This window comes from Nestor notabilis, unplaced genomic scaffold, assembly GCF_000696875.1.
Source record: "Nestor notabilis isolate BGI_N333 unplaced genomic scaffold, ASM69687v1 scaffold11979, whole genome shotgun sequence".
Taxonomy (NCBI): domain Eukaryota; kingdom Metazoa; phylum Chordata; class Aves; order Psittaciformes; family Psittacidae; genus Nestor; species Nestor notabilis.
In genome coordinates this window covers 74,530-93,219 of record NW_009944132.1, presented here as the reverse complement: position 1 = coordinate 93,219, position 18,690 = coordinate 74,530, and the positions used below count along the sequence as shown (strand labels likewise).

Below are 18,690 nucleotides of genomic sequence, written 5' to 3'. Positions count from 1 at the left end.
AAGGATAGTCCTAAGTGTTGTACAATGTTTTGCTTTTTGTTGAAATTCATCAGATATATTTCTCTAGTATGTCAATGGAATTTTGCATTCTAGTCATGTTATCTAAAGCACTTGCAACTGCTTTGATTTTGATATTTCTATGTTGTAATTCAGCTCATGAATATGCAATGTTATCATAAGAAAAGTTTACTTACTGAAAGCTGCTCAAGGGTTCAAGAGTTTTTTTGCTAGTCATGGCCTGTTACTAGGTACTGTTCTCCCAGCAGTCATGTCAGCAGCATACGGCAGAAATTCTAGTGTGAATACTCAGTTTATTTTAACTGAGGGATATTTACCAGGTGTGTCTCACTGCTTTCTGAATATCTATTATTTATATTTCATAAGTGATTCTTCTCCATTTTCCCCCTAGTTGACTTGGGAATGAATATGTTTCATGTCTGCCCTCAAGTAGCATGAACTATATAAACAAGTCTCTGCAATATCACTTCAATCATTATTTGATTATGTACTAAGATTTTAATTTCTTCCCGTTTATTTCCTCTGTGTCTTGCAAAGTTTAGAGACATCTATGTGTTCAGAAAATTGACTACTCTTTTCTTTTTTCTCCTTCCAGCAATTGTATTATTTATCTCAGAGCCTTCACCCACTTTCTGGACACTCGTCCATGTCACTGCATATATACATATGGAGTTATGATGCCACCTCACTGCTCCATGTTTAAAACTACTCTCCTGAGTAATTTGTGCAAGATGGACCTACCTTTGTTCAGTTGTCCTCTGTGCCAGAACACCACCTTGTGGAGAAGGAAAGCAGAGCTTTGTCTTTGGTTGGTTGGAAAGACTGAAAAGACCTGAACCATCAGATTCTTCTCCCTTACTTTTGGGTCCTTTCAGTTACTTTTGAGCAGCTCTGGGTAATATTTGCCAGTGCTATTAGTGGCTATATGAATGAGCTGCATGGAGTAAAAATCAGAAGGCTGAAGGTGCTTCAGCACCTTTACTAGAAGTAGTGAAGCAGTGGCAGAGCTTAAAAAAGTGTATTTATTTAATTTGATTACGTTTATGGTTATGTTGAAATGATTATATTGCTTTAATTGAGGGTTACTAGGATTTCTATAGTAAACTTGAATTTTAAGCTATTTATAGCTCAGAGAAAGTGTTTGCCTACAGAAATTTGGCATTAGGTGTCTCAAGCTGAGTGGTATGGTTTTCCTTTTTCTAATTTTCTTAAAAGGACTCTTTGGCTGAATTCTGTTTTGAGGGAGGCAATTTTTTGTGGTTTTATATGCTTTTTGTTCTCCTTTGGCAAGGCTTGATACGTGGAAAAAACAAATTTTCCAGGCTCTTAGTCTTTTATGTTAACTATTTCCTTTTTGATATTTCAAACAGTATACTTTGGTAGTCATTACTTTTTAACAGAGCTGCTATATAATTCCATAAGCAGATACCACTAAGTATCTACCGTAACTACATTTTATACTTCATTACATAAAAATAATTCATAAAGATTTTTTTCTGAAACAAAATTATGTACCCAACATGTAATGTAAGTACTTGTGTATTTCTGTAAGGTTCACTTTTTTTGGATTCTCTTAAAATATAGCAACTATTTTTTTGCTTTTCTATTTATTTCTGTTTCTTATTTGTAGACCATTTAATGCCATGCTTGAAGGTCTTTAAATTCTCTAAGTTAGTTTCATTGATGGTTCTGTAAATCCTTCCTTTTGCGCCACGGGATGAAGCACATTTGGAATCCTCCAGTTAGAGCTCGGAGAACGTGATCACTCAGTTCATGAAGCCCAAGCCTTGGTTAAAGGTCTAATGCCATCTGGATAGTAAGCAGAGAAGCGTTTAGGGTCTGCGTAAGTTCTTAAAGGCGTCTGAATGCAGATGGCATCGAGCCTGACACAGAATGTGTCTGGTGGCTCAGGTGACTTCAGCTGTGTTTCAGGTTACATCCAAATATTCTGCAAATGTGGCAGTGTGATCAGAAGACCTCCCAAGAAAGCAGGGAGTTTCTTTTTTCTTCCCAACAACTTTGTCAAGTATATATCTCCAGAGTCTTGGAAGAATGTCCTAACAGCTAGTTACTGAGCATTTATAGGACAGATGGGATTAAGGTGAAGAGGTGCTCCTCTACTCCTCTGATTCAGCTTGGGCCACAGAATAGAAAAATGCTAGAGTCCTCTTAGCAGAAAATGGTATATGTACTCTATAGTTTGTAATTTTTTTCTGAGTTTTATCCAGTGATTAAATACTGTAAAATGCGTGAATAGCACACAGCAGCCTGAGCCTAAGTGTTCTGCCTCCATTTTACTTGTTATATGAGCTTCATCAATGCAGCATGAGAGAAATTATTAGCTATGCTGGGGAGAAGGATGATCAGAACAGAGCAATCAATGTACTCTAGGTGAAACTAGATGAAATTCAGTGCAAAGCAAGACTGTTCTAGACTTAGAGCTTAGAGTCCAAGCAAGATGTTGACTCTAAGCTGTTAGTTCATCTTGAAGAATGTAAGGATTTGTCTGTAGTACTGCCTTGATTTTCCACTATGTGGCCCTTGTGAGAGTCATCCTGTCCATGGTTCTCAGTGTTGTTTTCAAGAACAGTGAATTCAAGTTGGGACTGCTTAGTGGACAGAAAGACTATAGAGAAAATGAGGAGGTGAGAGGCCTGAACTATGTCTCAAAGAGTTTATATGCCTGTTGTATCACAGATGGAGAATAAGAATCAATACTTGAATGCCATTCTGCAATGTCCCTTCTAAACTTCTGTCCCCTATGAAATCCAGCGGCTGCAGACACCCTTGTGAATGGCTGTGTGAATGTGCTGTGGCTGTGTGAACTGTTCTGTAAAGACAGGTACAGATCTTTGATTACAGCAGAAGTTTAACCACAGTAGGAACTGAATAGGATTTACAGGATTTGGCCTAGAAATTGAACATTTTTGCCACCAAAGTTTTATATATATTTTTCATTCTCTAAATTAAACTTTGGTTCACATAATCTATTTTACCTTCTTCCCTCCCCCTGCCCCCAGTCACAGTTTTACTCATAGTGCAGCTGTGTCATTTGTCTTGTAACAAGAAGGATCTGATAATCATAAAATAACCCAGATTTATGCCCGTAGTGCTGAAGCAGTGCCATATTTGTGAAAATAACTTAGGAGAAAAAATATGCAGCAGATGTGAAGGTTTTACCTTCACATTTAAGTAGGTTTATACTGTCAGCGAGTGTGGGCTTAGCACAGCCTGACAGAGTTTTAACTTACCAGATGTTCCCTGTGATCAAATAGATACTATACAGCTGTTTCCCATTCTTTCTACCGGGCTTAGATAAATACAAAGTAAATGCTTCGAAATATGTTTACTGTATTTTGGCTAGTGCTGCAGAGAACTTACTTTTATCCATGGGCACCAAGAATGCAGGGAGAAACCAAAGGTGCTGCAGTAATGCTCGTATTCTGCTACTGTGAGGAAAAATCAGCAGCTGTTTGGTGGAACGAACCTTGATGATACTAGCCGGTGAGGGATGAAACTTGGGTTTTTCATCTGTTTGTGGATGATGTGAGATTAGTGGCCATATTTATGTACTGCAGAAGTGACTTCTGATCTCTGGGCAAGCTGTGACTCTGCAGGCTGGACCCATCCCCCTGGGCTAACTGTTGTCCTTCCAGTGGTGTTTAAGTCTCACGGGAGGTGGTGGGTGCAGTGGGAGCAGCTGTCCCATAGGCAGCTAAACTAATCCCAGCATGGGCTTTCAACACTGGAATGGAGACCTGTCTCCTCCTCTGGGCATGGGCAGCTTGCCTGAAGCTGGCCATTTGATGTGTTTTTTAAGACGTGAAGCTTTTGGGGGTCAATCTAAGCAACTACTCTCAACTGTATCAGGACTTAAAGGCCCAGGTTACATGAACTGCCATACCTGTCAACTTAATTCAGTAACAGAGCAGCTAAATAATAAAAAAGGAAGTTTCATTTCCCTTCACTGGCTTTTCTGCTTGCTTCTCCTTTCTCCCCCTCCAGCTCCCTGTGCTTTCCTTAGCCCATTGACCTTACTGGTGCCTTCCTTCCCTCCTGTCACTGCCAGCCTCCTGCCTTTCCAGAGCTGTTCTTACACCCAGCAAATTCTTCTTGTCTACCAGGAGCCTGCCTTGTTCTCCTTTAAATCCTTCTTTAAAACCTTCATCCTCAGGCAGAGGATTTAATTTCATCTTTCATTAATAATCTCTTCAACATTTCTTGGCTGCTCTGTTCTTTTTGGATTTATAGCCTAGTCTTGCAAATGTTTACAGACAAGTAAGTGTTCAGTTAAATTGAGAACATTCAGGTAGAAGTTTGGAGGACTGGGTTGTTCATTGATAAGCTTTTCGAAATGGGAATATTTCTCACTCTGTAAAACACAGTGTTCATTTATGATTCTATATACATTTTTATAGTAAACATTTGTGGCCTCAGAGGAGCAGTGGAATATGCACATGGATAACTTTGGCTTTTAACTTTTATTCCCTAACTCAAGGTGCAGAACATGTTCTCACAGATTTTTAAAGGCCGTGAGCAAACAATGTTGACTTTATACAGTATGACTTTATACCTAGAATCATATGAGAAGACAGGTACAAGCTGTACCTTTGATCTCGGTGACCTTCATTGTTTTGTGTTTTAGAATTGATTTTTCTTTCAGGAATCTCAAGCATCTGGACTGCCTGAGTACATAAAGATTGTAGAAGTTGGGCCAAGGGATGGATTACAAAATGAAAAGGTAATTTTCATCTGTGGGTTTGTTTTTTTTTTTTGTGTATGTGTGTGTGTTGTGACATGGATATCAGTGTTATTTTCATTGTGTAAAGCACGTACACGCTGCTAATCATGTTTCTTCTATTAGGTACTATAAATATATTTATTTCGTTTTATATTAATAACTGTTTTGTATATTAGAAGAGAAGTATATTACTATGTAGCCAGGTGTTAAATCATATGATTTCTTTCTATACTTGGTTAACTAGCCTTTCTGTTACTCAACTGCCATATCTTATTCTAGAATTTGTCTTGTCAGTCAATAGCATTGTGTCATGACGTAATTGGTAATGCAATAAAACACTGGCTATCTTCATAATACATGTTTGTGCTGGAAGTGCTATGATAATAGGAATAGTACAGTAGGTTTTGTCATGCTTCCTCCTGAACAGGCATGGAAAAAAAGCAGGTATTCTTTTGATTTTGTTGTTATTTGACTGAAGTGTGTCTTGGAAGAAGATTAAAAGAGACTGTAAAATGGGGTACATGTATCAAAACAGTCATCTGTTTCCACAAACAGGAGGATATGCGGATAGGCTTGCATATATTGGTGTGCTAATATGAAAGATGTTAGTAGTATTAAGAGAATGGAATTACTCTGTCCCAGCTCTGGAGCTTTTTTTCCTCCATTTTTCTCTGGTTGGACTGTTCTGTGTTACTATTTCCTTTGTCGCTTCTTCAGTAGGTTGGTGTTTGGTTACTAAGAATTACTGAGGCCAGATCTTTAAGCAGTTACAGTGGTTATAAAAGTGCTTCCTCATTCTTTTGTGGTGGACAAAAAAGGGAGTAGGATGATATATACTGCCTGATGCTTTCCTTATGCAGTATCTTCCTACTGTCAGGAGACACTGTTGTTAATGGTATAATGTATGAGTATAGTTCATTATTTTAAAAAATATTATTGTTTATGTACTAAGAACATTTGACTTACAAAAGTTTCTTACTGAATGAAATACTGTACTATAGTCTGTCTCCATGTCCATAGGTGATAGTCCCAACTGATATCAAAATTGAGTTAATCAACCGGCTTTCCAAAACAGGCCTGCCTGCAATAGAAGTGACCAGTTTTGTTTCATCCAAATGGGTGCCTCAGGTATGTAAATCATCACCATTCAGAACTATTTCAATTGAGATTTAAATGCCATTACATGCAGTGGAGTTTTTCAATAGTATAGCCTGTATAATTATACAAGAATCAGATACAGTTGTCAGACACAACTTAGGCAGCTTTCAAGTTTTATGCTTTTATTTAGATTGGCTGAGGTTGGGATAATTATTAAAAAATAGTTAAAATTGAAGAAAATTGAAGTAAGCTGTGCAGAAAGCGGCTTAAATCCCTAATTTAGCAGCAGCAAGAGCGGGTTGCTTCAGAAGAGAAGGGGAACTGGAAGCTAAGCATGATAACAAGGGAGCCAAGATTGCAGCCTTGTTGACTAAAAGGCAATCCAGCAGTCTGTGAGAGCAGAGCAAATCCAGCGAGGGTAACCAGGGCAGCCAAGACTACACCCGATCAGGTGAGTTCACAGTGATGCGGCAGGTCCCAGGTTAAGCCAGGAACTTAAGTCTGGTAGACATAGGACCCAGACAATAAGCTACCTGGCAAACCATGGGCTTGGCTCTTGCTCTGCAGCTGCATTGTTTCTCAGGCAGGGAGGGAGCATGACAGTGTCTCAGATAAAAGTTTCTGTGAAGCAACTTTTGCTGTGAAATTGAGTGAAAGGGGAGGGAAGGCCATGTTAAGACTCCTTAACAGAGCTGTTTGGGGAGCCTTCGCTGATCTGCTTTCCAGCTTTTATTGATGATCTCTAAGGCTGATTGAAGCTTATCAAGTTGCCGTCTTATCTGTGAGCTGACCTTGAGTGCAGGAAGCTAAACTCTTCAGAGGGGAGCACTCCTGGCCTGATCAACAGAAATGCTAGGTGTACAACTTGTCATGATTACTACATCGGGTGTATGTGTGTATATGCGCAAGGAACAGTAGTAAGTGTGGAATGAGAGAATTGGTCACAGGATGCTGAAAGGGCTTAAGAGATATGGGGATGATGGATCAATACCATGAATAAAGGGCAGCTGGGATAGAGGATACTGATTGTAGCTATAGTGATAAAAATCTGAGAATATGAAGCAGTTGGGATGCAGAGTACTGAGTGTGAGTATCCAGATGAATGGCATTGAGGCTGATCTCTGGGAAACAGTCATGGTGGAAGGGACTTCTTGTGGAAGCAACACCAGTTCAGAGGCCTAGAATCAGGGCAGGAAAACCTAGATGCTTGTGCAAACCACATAAACTTTCCAGGACTGCTCCCTAGCACCAAACCAAGAGAGTAGACTCCCCAGGCCTGGGGGTTGTGTGGACTGTTGTGGAAGCTTTAGTGCCCTGAAGCCAAATACCCATTTTTGAATGTCTGCTGCACTTGGTACATTTCTGTGTATCTATCCACCATGCGGTCCTTCTTTTTGAGTTAGCTTATAAAAGGGCAATGACTTTTTGCAATTAATAATACAGAGAAAATACAATCAATGATAATATTGTACTGTGGAATGGAAGCAAAGAAAGTACTTGTGCATTTTATTTTGCTCTTTATCTCTGTAAACATTCAGTTCTAACTAAGGAGTTGGAATGGTAACACGTCATTCCTACCTCTTTTCTACTCTTCCAAGAACAAATAGTCATTGATGTAAAAAAGAAAGATAAAAACCCTTTTGTTTGGTTTTTTTTTTCCTTTTTGCCTAAATGAAATTTCGTTTTCCACATTTGAAAGTGTGTTTGGAAGATCTAAATCTGGGACTTTCATATATGTAGCAGTACTTAGGCACGTTAGTTATCTTGCAGATCTAGCACTCTATCAGCCATCCATACTGAGTTTTGATGAATCACGAAAATTTTCTCATTATTTTCCAAAATTAATTTTTACACATGGTACAATTCAGCAGAAATCCTAACCTTTCTGAAGTCAGCAGCAAAACTACATTGGCACTAGGAGTGGCAGGTTTTCATTTGAGATTTAACACTTAGTCCTGAAGTATATATTATGTAGCTCCTGTTTGTGCAAACTTAATTATTCCCTGCAAGTAAGAAAATAAGTCAATACTTGTCTATATAATTTAAACTAATTTTCAAGAAATTACACACTTGTTTTCACAGAAACATTTAAGTATTACATGTTTAGTAAGGACCACACAAGTTATTTATAAAATAAAACATGAAATTAATTCACTTGAGAAAATATTTTGATTTTTAACATTGTTTATTGCACATCTTTTGTCCAAATGTATATAAAGTTTGTCTGTTTTAAACTGAGAATACATCCTGGGCCTGGACTGTATTCTAAGCTTTCCTCTGGGAAAAACAGTACAATCATACTTTTTCTTATTCATGAGTTAGCAGAGCAAACTGTTCAGCACTCTGAGGGACTCCTTTGATTTATTTCGGTGTTCTTGGGATCACTAGGGAAGGGTCTAAAGAAACGATGATAGGAAAAGGGAAGAGCAACAATGCAGAATTTCTTTGGTGTCAATGTAGGGGCAATGATACTGTGTCTGTTAAAAGTGACTAGGCTTAAGTTTTTCCAAGTGCCATCAAACTTTGGCAGTTAAAGCCACAGAGAGTAACGTAGGTTTTTAAATGTTAGAAGGAAAAGTCTAAAGCAAAGGTGGATTTCTTCCTTTCTACTTTAATTATTTCCTTTTCCTGTGAACCATTAGGAGTACCAAATTTAGCACAGGTTTGTCAGGTTTGGAAAAAAATGAACAATCCCTTCTTATCTTAAATTCATGTCTGAATACTTTATCTTAATGGCTTAATTTGTGTTTAAAATGTTTTTTATTTAAAAGATAAGATTGTGTTGCTTTGATAGGGAATGCAGTCTCAACTTTGTCTTTTCTTTGCTCCTTTTTTCTTTTCATAGGTCATGGGAATAGAATTCATGGTTATGTTTAGTTCACTCATTCACTTATTTCTTTTTTTAGTATTTTAAAGCTCTTTTATGGTTTCCCATCCACTGTTCTTCTTGGCAGAGATTTTTTTACTTAAAAAAGCTAAAAAGAAACAGTTCCACAGTAGCAAGGTGCCATATAAAACAGGATCCCACACCTATAACCTAAATGGCCAAAAATTATAAATATCTACCATTAGAAAGCTTATTTTTAAAGAAATTTGGAAAAGAAATATTTTATTATAATTTAAAATCTTATAACAGGCAATATGTGTTAAAATGGGATTTTACTTACAGGAAAAATAGTAACGGGACAAACGTAATATGTATAATATTATTTGGATCTGGCAGCTTTATACTGTGGCAGCTTTATAATGGCTGAAAAAGTGTCATTTTGGTTTTCTAGTGTATTTTAAGTCAGGCCATAATTTTAAAGTGTGGAATTGCTTCCAGCATTTACCATTTAATTAATCATTTGGTTTCAAACATTATTCCCTGTCCTGAGAAATGTAGACATTATTTCTATTAAATTAAGGAGTGAAAAATTGTTCATAAAAAACTAAGGCATTTACCAATGTATTTTGTGAGGGTGGTCATACTGCTTTAGTTTATGTAGAAGCAATTATAAAAAGTTGTTTTGTGCCATCACTTGTTTCCTGATGAGGAATGAGTTGTGTCTGGCTCTAAGGCACTTTTCATACCACACATCCACTTCCTTATAGGTACATGTTGAGCTTACGTTTGAGGAGAGATACATGCATTTTTCTGATATTTTTAGTCTCTTCTTTTTTGTAGTAGGAAACCAGTGACAGGAAGATTTCAGGTTGCCAGTAGTATTGTCACTTAATAATCTGGTATAATTTAATAATACGTATTTAGAATTGGGGCACTGCAAAGCTATCAATAAAATATCCATTGAAAATAAGGAGTAACAAAGGCTTGTAGTTCATATATCTTTTCATATGGTACCCCTCAAATGACTTTTCATCAGTGTTGAAAGAATCAGAAATTGAATTTAATATTGTTTGCTTGGAAGATTTACTTTTATAAGACCTGATTTAAAAAGCTTCTAAAATATACTATTAATTTCTTTAAACTCAAAATCTGTAAGCCATGAAATAAGAGGGACATGTTTTATCAACTCTATTGTTTCCAGCCATTGCCACCATTAAAATAATACTAATTTTTCCTTCACTTCTTTCAAGAAAATTTGCTTGTCTAAATAATCTACAATTTATTACATGAATAAGACTTTGATCCATCTTCTTGATTAGTATATGGAGTTTATTTAATCTTGAGTGAGAAAAGTACAAGAATATCTCGAAAAGGCAGAGTTTCTTTTGTGAGGGGAGACTAAAGAAAATAAATGCCTAAATACAGTAACGGTCTTCTTTTGAAAAAAAATTCTGAGTATATTAAAATGTTACATGACACAGAGAACTGGATTTTGCTATATTTTTAAGGATAAACTTGTGATTAGTCTTTTCAAATACGCTGATTAGAGTGTTGGGTAATTCAGGTCCACTTAAGATTGTGAGGTCACATTTATCAGAGTGCTGACATTTTCAGGATTTAGATGATTTTTAAATGTCAATTATTCCATTAATTCCAGCTATTGAATCAACTGAGTTTAGTTTAACGTTGCAATAACAGTTGATGATGGGCATGATCACGTCTGTAAATTTATGATGCAAATTATGTTTTTACAGATACGTGCAAAAAAACCCACTGTAGAAATCTTAACCCCAATTCCATATTCATATAGAACTGGAAAGCTTGCAACTCAAATACTCGAAGGTTAAGAAATAAAAAAATGAACACTTGTAAAATATCCATTTAACCCCTTGGCTGTTATACTTTTTGTTTGAAATGTATACCCAATGAAGGCAAAAGCACAGTCTAAGCCAATTTCTGCTTTGCTGTGTAAAATCAGAATTAACTCCTGATCAATAAAAATGGTTTGTACATTTTAGATGGCAGATCATAAAGAAGTAATGAGAGGCATTGAGCGGCATCCTGGAGTCCAGTATCCTGTCCTTACGCCTAATCTTCAAGGTTTTCATGCTGCTGTAAGTGCCTTCATAGATGTCCACAATTAGCTCTTTCATGTTTCAGACACTTTCAGTTCTGTACTGCCTGTCCTGTTAAAACTAAGTGTCCTGGGTTCAGCTACAGCAGTCATTTTTTTCACCTTCTTAGTAGCTGGTGCAGTGCTGTGTTTTTGACTTTCAGTCTGGGAACAACGCTGATAACACTGACGTTTTTAGTTGTTGCTAAGTAATGTTTACTCTGACCAAGGACTTCTCTCAGTCTCATGCTCTGCCAGGGAGGAGGGGAAGCCAGGAGGAAGCAGGGGCAGGACACCTGACCCAAACTGGCCAAAGGGGTATTCCATACCACAGCACGTCATGCCCAGTATATAAACCGGGGGGAGTTACCCGGAAGGCCCAGATCGCTGCTCGGGTTGGGATGGGTTTTGGTTGGCAGTTGGTGAGCAATTGTATCCTCTACCCTTGTTATTTCCCTTATCATTATTATTGGTAACAGTGGTGGTTTGTATTATACCTTAGTTACTGGACTGCTCTTATCTCAACCTGTGGGAGTTACATTCTCTTGATTCTTCTCCCCATCCCTCCAGGAGTGGGGGGAGGAAGAAAGGAGGAAGTGAACAAGCGGCTGCGTGGTTCTGAGTTACCGTCTGGGCTTAAACCACGACACTAAGCTATAGCTTTTTAAATTAAAAACTCTCAGTTTTCATTGTGAAAAATGGGCAAAATCACGGATGTTAAGTTCTGTATATTTTAATGGAAGTATTGATCAAGCAGTCTCTGCAAGTTCCTATAAATGTATTAGATTTCTTAAATTCTGCACTCCACTTTTGTAGGGATTGAAAGTTTAAATTGTTTCAGTTCATATAAAGTAATTATTCAAAATTAGAGGCTCAAAGTGTTTGGAATTGCAATAATGGAGCAGTTCAGTCTTCTTAAAACATACATACACACACATTGCTAGTAAAATCTTTACACTTTTTTGTTTTCTGAAAATTTTTCATGCTTCTATGCTTTTGTCTTGATATAGGACAAGCCATGTTTGGAAAGCATACTGCTTGATGGACATCTGTGATGTAGTCTATCATTCAGTTTCTATACTACGTATGAAATCTCTCTTAAAACAAAATTCTGTACATAGGCAAGTCAGTACTCAGATTGATAGTGCCACAACTTTGCAATAGTAGTTTGTATGAGTTGAAGTAAATCTGCTATATCTCTATACTGTAGTTAGTTATATGATGAAAGGAAAACAAAGCAAATATAGTTGTTGGTGTTTGCTGAGTTCTTTCTTGCTGCTTTTTTTTTTTTTTATTTCTGTTTGGAAGGGTTACTGTTTCTATAAGTGTTGCTGAAGCTTGGACATTATCCTGCAGAAGCAGAGTACAGGGAAAAATTCTGTTCCTTTTCACAGAACAAGAGTATTCTCACTAGAGAATGAGAATTAATGAATTGGGTGTTCTCCTAAGGTTAAATATTTGCTCTCCTATCATTTGGCTTTCGGCATTCTAGTTTGCCTCATGTTAGCTGACTTTACTGAGTATGGAGTTACTGAGTACAAGCTCAGACTAATTGCCTCTTCAGTGAAGTCACCAAATTTACACATTTTCTAGACTGCTATTTGCTCTGGGACTTTTTCTCAGCAGACTCTCACATACATATTTTCCATATTGTTCATACTGACTATGACACCAAGACCAACGGAGCCTTTGATCCTAGAGCTGGCTCTAACAAGGAAATCCCTTTTGGTTATTGTTGCTGCTCTAGGCACATGCAGGCACAGAGCTTTCCTAAGCATAAGAATGACTTCCTGGCATTCATGAGGAACAGGTTTTGTACAGAGGATGAATATTTCAGAGTTGTTATATGATCTTTTCCTTTTCTGAAAAATGAATACAAGTATCAATCATTGTTATTTTCATTGTTGGTTCATGTGATTTCCTTTTGTAATGCCTTAATCATTTGTCACCTTAAAGATATGTTTTCCTAATTGCTAAGAAAAGGAAGGAAATATACCATAGTGAATGAACTCAAAATTTGATTCAATCTGGTTTTATGCAATAGATTTAAAAAAAATTGGAATGAAATGTATATTTTAGATATGGATGATGTACCTATAATGTACTTTCAAATTCTAGAATGTCTTACAGAATTAAGTGCTTAACAATCTTTTAATGTAAAGTTATGATTCTGTTTTATTGAAACGTATTTTTCAGATTGCAGCAGGGGCCACAGAAGTCTCAGTATTTGGTGCAGCATCTGAATCATTTAGCAAAATGAATATTAATTGTTCAATTGAAGAAAGCATAGAAAAATTTGAAGATGTTGCTAAATCTGCAAGGAATATGAATATTCCAGTGCGTGGGTAAATACAAAAATTCTTAAATAATACAGAGTTATTAGAGTTGCTGTTACAGGATGCTTTTGTACCAGTAGGAAAGTAATAATACCAATTTTTATATTTTAGATGTATTGAAATAATAGTCTTTATTGTGGGGTGTTTTTTTGTTTGTTTTTCTTTTTTTTCTTTTTACAGTTGCATATACTTAGTAATTTTTCTCTGTGTTTGGTAAGTACTAATAGTGACTAGCTTTTTCTAGAAATTTAAATAAATAAGCTGTGTGTATAAACATACCTGATTTATTATACAAATTTATTTTTATCATCGCTGATGCCAGAATAAAATTTATTTTGTGCTGCTGAGAATTCATAACATTGTTGCCTGCACCTTAGAAAAATACCATGCATACTTTTATTTTATTATATTATTGATAATATATCACTTCATACACCATAGAATCAAGGTAAAAATTTACTCCTAAGAAAAAAATATTCTTGATATAAGTTATTCCGAAAATTCCAGGTGTTGAAGTTTTTGGAGCCTCTAGTGCATGAAACTGGAATTGTCCAGTATTTATCTTTCTCTAGAGTACCTTCTTTTAAACTTGAAATAATCCTGAACGTTACTCACTCTTGAACATTCATTTTATGTCCATTTTCTTTTGCATTACACAGAGCTACTTACCTAAGATTATTTGTGAAGGTCCTTGTGAATTCAAAAAAGGCTTACATAGTTTCAAAGAGAAACTCAGCAATGAGAGTCCTTGAGGATTACTAGTAATGTATACTACTACATCATGCTCAGAAAATAGCTGGACTTGAAAATAGGTAGAGGTAGATACCTCAGAGATGAAGTCTGACAATAATACTGGATCTCTCTTTGCTTCAGAAATAAGTAATCCTACTGCTCACTTTCTGCACAATAATGTGGTAGTTTGAACATTTCCTTTGAGAGAGAGGTCTGACTTCTAGTTATACCTCAGTCTCAGAGGATCACAGAGTAACAGAATGGTTTAGGTTGAGAGGGACCTCTGGAGGTCATCTTGCCCACCCCAAGGATTTTAACACACATATCCAACTAACGATAGTTCACAAATGCTTGGGTCCTTTTTCCCTAGCCTGGTTATAAGTTTCATGTGGAAAATCATTGAATAGAAAAGTAAGGGCTTTCATTGTATTAAGAAACAGTAACTTGTACCAGAGCTTAAATACTTTAACTAGCTTCTAATCTGTCAGATAGAGTCAGGGTTTGCCTCTCTTACAAGAGATTTGTTGTTTTAAAGGTCTCTGTCACCACTGTTTGCCACATTTTTCTGGTACTAAATTCTGAGTTGAGAACATAATGGACTTTACAACTGGTTCAGAACATGTAAACTGCAGGTGATAAAGAAACCCCTGTGGTGTACTCTAGGTTAATGTTGGAGCTTCCAGTGTCACCTTATCTTCTGTTCACTTGTTTTCACGTTTAGGAAAGTGGCAACCTTCTGGTTTTTCTTTTTCCCACAGACTGTATATCTAATGCATTTGTAATACGCCAGTGGCAGTTATTCTGGCACTTAAACACTGATGTGATGGAAATGACTGTTCCCATGACAGCATCCTGCAACATTCCCGTATATTTATTGTCTATAATCTGATGAACTGTGTGGCAGGTGTTCTGCACACAGCAGAAAAAAGTGAGAGAGCAGCAGTATGAGAAGGCATGTACAGAGAGGAAGAAGTACGAGGCAGAAAATGCTCAAACAGAATCAGAGCACTCACACAAACAAAATAGTATTTTAATAATTAAGAATAAAAAGAAGGAAAACAATGCAAGGACATACAAAGAGAGGAGTATTAAGAACCAGGTAATAAAGCAAACAAAAAAACCACTGTTTTTCACCATTGTACACAGGTGAAAAAAAGTGAGATGAGGTAATAAAAAACTATAAAAACTCAAAGAAAATACAATCTGATTGTGTTTAAAAGTGCTTGCTTTGTGCACCCAGAACAAAGGTCTGTAATTTCACTTCAGCACGCACACCCTAGCAAACTTCACAGAGTACATGCAGGACAATTTTATCAAGTCTGTTGTGCTATATGCAGTACATTACACAATGCTTCAACAGTGGACTGCATAGTACCAGGTACGCTACAAAGTGAACAGATTCAAAGAAGTCATGAATGAAAGTGATATAAGTTTGCTCCAGCTATAGCTTTCTTCCTTAGGCTTACAGGTCTAAGAAAAGCGAAACATTCAGAAGTACGAAGCCATTGACAGAATCATTTGATTTGTGGGATTATAACCAGGTAAAGAATCCAATTAGGGAGGATAAGTATATTGAAGAGAAACTACATTTATGTTTATGTGTAGCTATCTTCATCACAGGATATTAGCTTGGGAAGCAATTTGTCCAGTGAAAATTAGAGGTTGAGGCATGAGGAGATAAGATGCTGGATTAACATTACACTTCAACAAATCAAAAATTTTATATAATAAAGCAGCTAATCTGCTAAAAATCTGATGAAGATCTAAATTGCAGAATATGGAGCCTTATTTCATAACAAAAAAGTAACTAAGGTAATAATTCTGACTGTCTAAACCATCCATTGAACTTGGATTTAAGTATATCAAAATATTAGAAAGAAAGTTTTGGGCGTGCTTATGGTTAACACAGTCTGTTTGGACTTTGAATGCACTTTAAAACAATCCCTCACAGGGAGATTTTGAGGAGGCAAAATAGCAATTAATGAGAAGTAAAATGTCTCTATGGATCAAGGATTAGCCCCTTGTAATTTGTGTAAATAACAAAAGATATAAGAAATCTATTAGGCTTTGTGCTGCAAGGTAACAAAATGAAGCTATGGACTACATGGATGAGGATTTGTATTCTGTGCACTGAGAATCAGTGTTTTGTTTTTCATCACCCTTTTAGAGATTGGCTACTTTTAAAGAACCATGGCCAAAACCTTCAGCCTTTGCTCAAGCAAGCTCCCAGGACTACTCATTTTGGCTTCTAAAACAAATTTCGTATGCTAAATATTTTGCTTTAATTAGTTAGATAATAAAAATATTAATATGCATAAATTGTATTTATATTAATTTCAATACAGAGATTGTTTCCTTTCTAAAGCACTATTATTGTTTGAAGTTTTATTTATTTTCAGGAAATGGATAATTTAGTGCCTTGCCCTAAGTCCTTATGTATGCAGTTGAAAAATACTTCCAAAAATAATTTTAAAGGGTTCAAATTTTATTTCCTATTTTTACTGGCAATTTAGAATTTATGTAGTGAGCATAAATCATTGGCAATCCTTGAATCTTATGAAAAATGTGCTCAAACAGTTGAAACTAAACTTTAAGCCTTTGCATGTCTTACTGTTGCTACAGCTGCACTAACATTGACTCGATCATCATCCAGAAAATTTATGTTGTCAGCTGTCACATCTAAAATCTGTAGCACAGTACACAGTTTTCAAAATGTTTCCTAAGTTAGTTCAGATGTTTATGAAATCTTGTGCATGGTCTTAGAAGTTAGACTATTTATTAACATCATTAAGTTTTTTTTTCTTTTTTTTTAACATGCATAAAAACTTTTCAATAGTATCTCTCTGACACATTCTGAGAAGACACTGACCCAAACTGATTATAAACTGTGTGGTCGACTAATTACTACTATGCATATTTTGCATTTGAAATGACACAAAATACTACTAGTTTTAGAACTGCATAATTCAGGTACTATTAAAAATATCATATCTTTTTTATTGATTAAAAATGAAGTCTAACAGCCAGGAGTGGTGAAAAACTGTGGCAAATGCTAATTGTAAGTAGTCACTTGGATTGTGTTTTAATTTAAATGTAATTGTAATGTACAAATGAAGAAAATGTTAAGTAAATTCTGGTTAAACTAGATTATTCCAAGTTAATGTATTCCAAAATTTAAGGAGACACAGAAATAAATTGCAATTAGTACAATAGAACAGTATGGGAGAAAGGATTGGGTTTTCCTCTTTTCCACAAATGATACTTCACTACATAGTTTGTGTCCTGTGACAGTGAAATGAAGTCAGACTCTCTCCCTCTGAAATATTCAGTTCTGTATAGGACAGTCTTAGTCCTAATAAAAATTAACTGGGAATAGAAGGGCTGAAAGGTTGTTGGTTTTGGTTTTTGGTTGGTTTGAGTTTGTTTTTTTTTCCTACTAAAACACACTTCTGCATGACCAGCAATTAAAAACTCTATTTTACGTCCCAGTCTTGAAAAATTTTCATTTGAATAGTCCCTTTGAGGCCATTTGTACTATTTGCATGTGCAAATCTGAATGTAGATGCAAATGTTTAGAGGTTCAGTGTTAGAAAAACAGATGCAAATGTTTACTGTAAAATAACTCTAGAAGCATTTCCTTACAAAGCTGCTGCTTCATAAATTAAATACATAATTGCACATTAATTTAAAGTGGTGTATATAATGCTATATATAGTGCTATGTCTTTTAAGAAGAAGCAGTATGGTGAAGTTCACAATACTTAAAAGCATATTGAAATATGTCAATATTTGGATTACATGTGTGCCTATATCAGATTCAAATACTGGTTGATATATTTGAAATAGCAACATTTTTTCCTATGACAGATATCAAACAAATAATTGTATATAATTTTGTTATTACTACCTTTTATATTATGTTATAATAAGGGTTATAGGTTACAATATATATAATTACTTTTGACTATAGGACATAATTATTATTTAACTTTGATGCTAATACACAAGGTAAGACATGAAATAGTGGCAAGTTAAAGAGAAATAATTGATTTTAGTTATCTTTATTTTGTGCTAGTGATGTTTGGATTTTGGGAAAAAATAAATAAATCCAAAAAACAAATGTGGAAGTACATAGCAGTTTAATTTTAGAATATTTTATAAGAAGTAATTTCAGAAGCTAATACGAAGTCTGTTTTGCTTATAAAGAAACATCTTAATTATCTGAAACTTCTGGTTATCAAGAAAATCTGATCTTTATAAGTCGGTTCAATAATGCTCTTATTTTATTACAGCTCATCATAACTAGCTTAATTCAAGATATTTGGATGGCCTTAAAATAGTGTATTTTATATACCTAACTAAAAGTACAATGGGATAAACTCCAACAATTCAGTTTTGCACAAATCAATACAGTTTAAAGCTTCACATGTTTCACAAATACAGACAGAAACTTTGAACTCATATTTTCTGGTATTCTGGAATACTAAAGGCTGAAGTACACATGTTTTTTCACATTGCTTTAAACCCCCATTTTTAGACTACACCGTGTAGTTTAACATAGCCACAATTATACTGATAATAGGGTGATTTATACCATTATAATTTCTTTAGATAGTAAAATCAGTTTAACACCTTAATGTCACTGTAACTGAGCCCATATTTGATATTATGGGAACAACAAAATATAGATGAACATTTAATAGACTTGGGAGCAATACATTTTCATATGTGAATGGTAAACAAATCTACAGGGTTAGATGGTCTTAAGCCAGCTGGTTGCAGTCCCTAGGAGAGGTTTGAGAAGCCAGAGACTGCTGGGGTGTGGG

The 18,690-nt window shown here is 35.7% G+C and overlaps 1 protein-coding gene across 1 annotated transcript in view; it reads left to right on the top strand.

Annotated features, from left to right (window-relative positions):
• Positions 1–4,690: 4,690 nt before the first annotated feature.
• HMGCLL1 (3-hydroxymethyl-3-methylglutaryl-CoA lyase-like 1) overlaps positions 4,691–18,690 on the top strand; it is a 54,324-nt gene continuing 40,324 nt past the window's right edge. Inside the window, exons 1-4 of the mRNA XM_010022285.1 lie at positions 4,691–4,759; positions 5,780–5,887; positions 10,703–10,798; positions 12,994–13,142. Of these exons, the coding sequence (XP_010020587.1) occupies positions 10,703–10,798; positions 12,994–13,142 (245 nt within the window). The 5' untranslated portion in view covers positions 4,691–4,759; positions 5,780–5,887. The remainder of the gene's footprint in view (positions 4,760–5,779; positions 5,888–10,702; positions 10,799–12,993; positions 13,143–18,690) is intronic.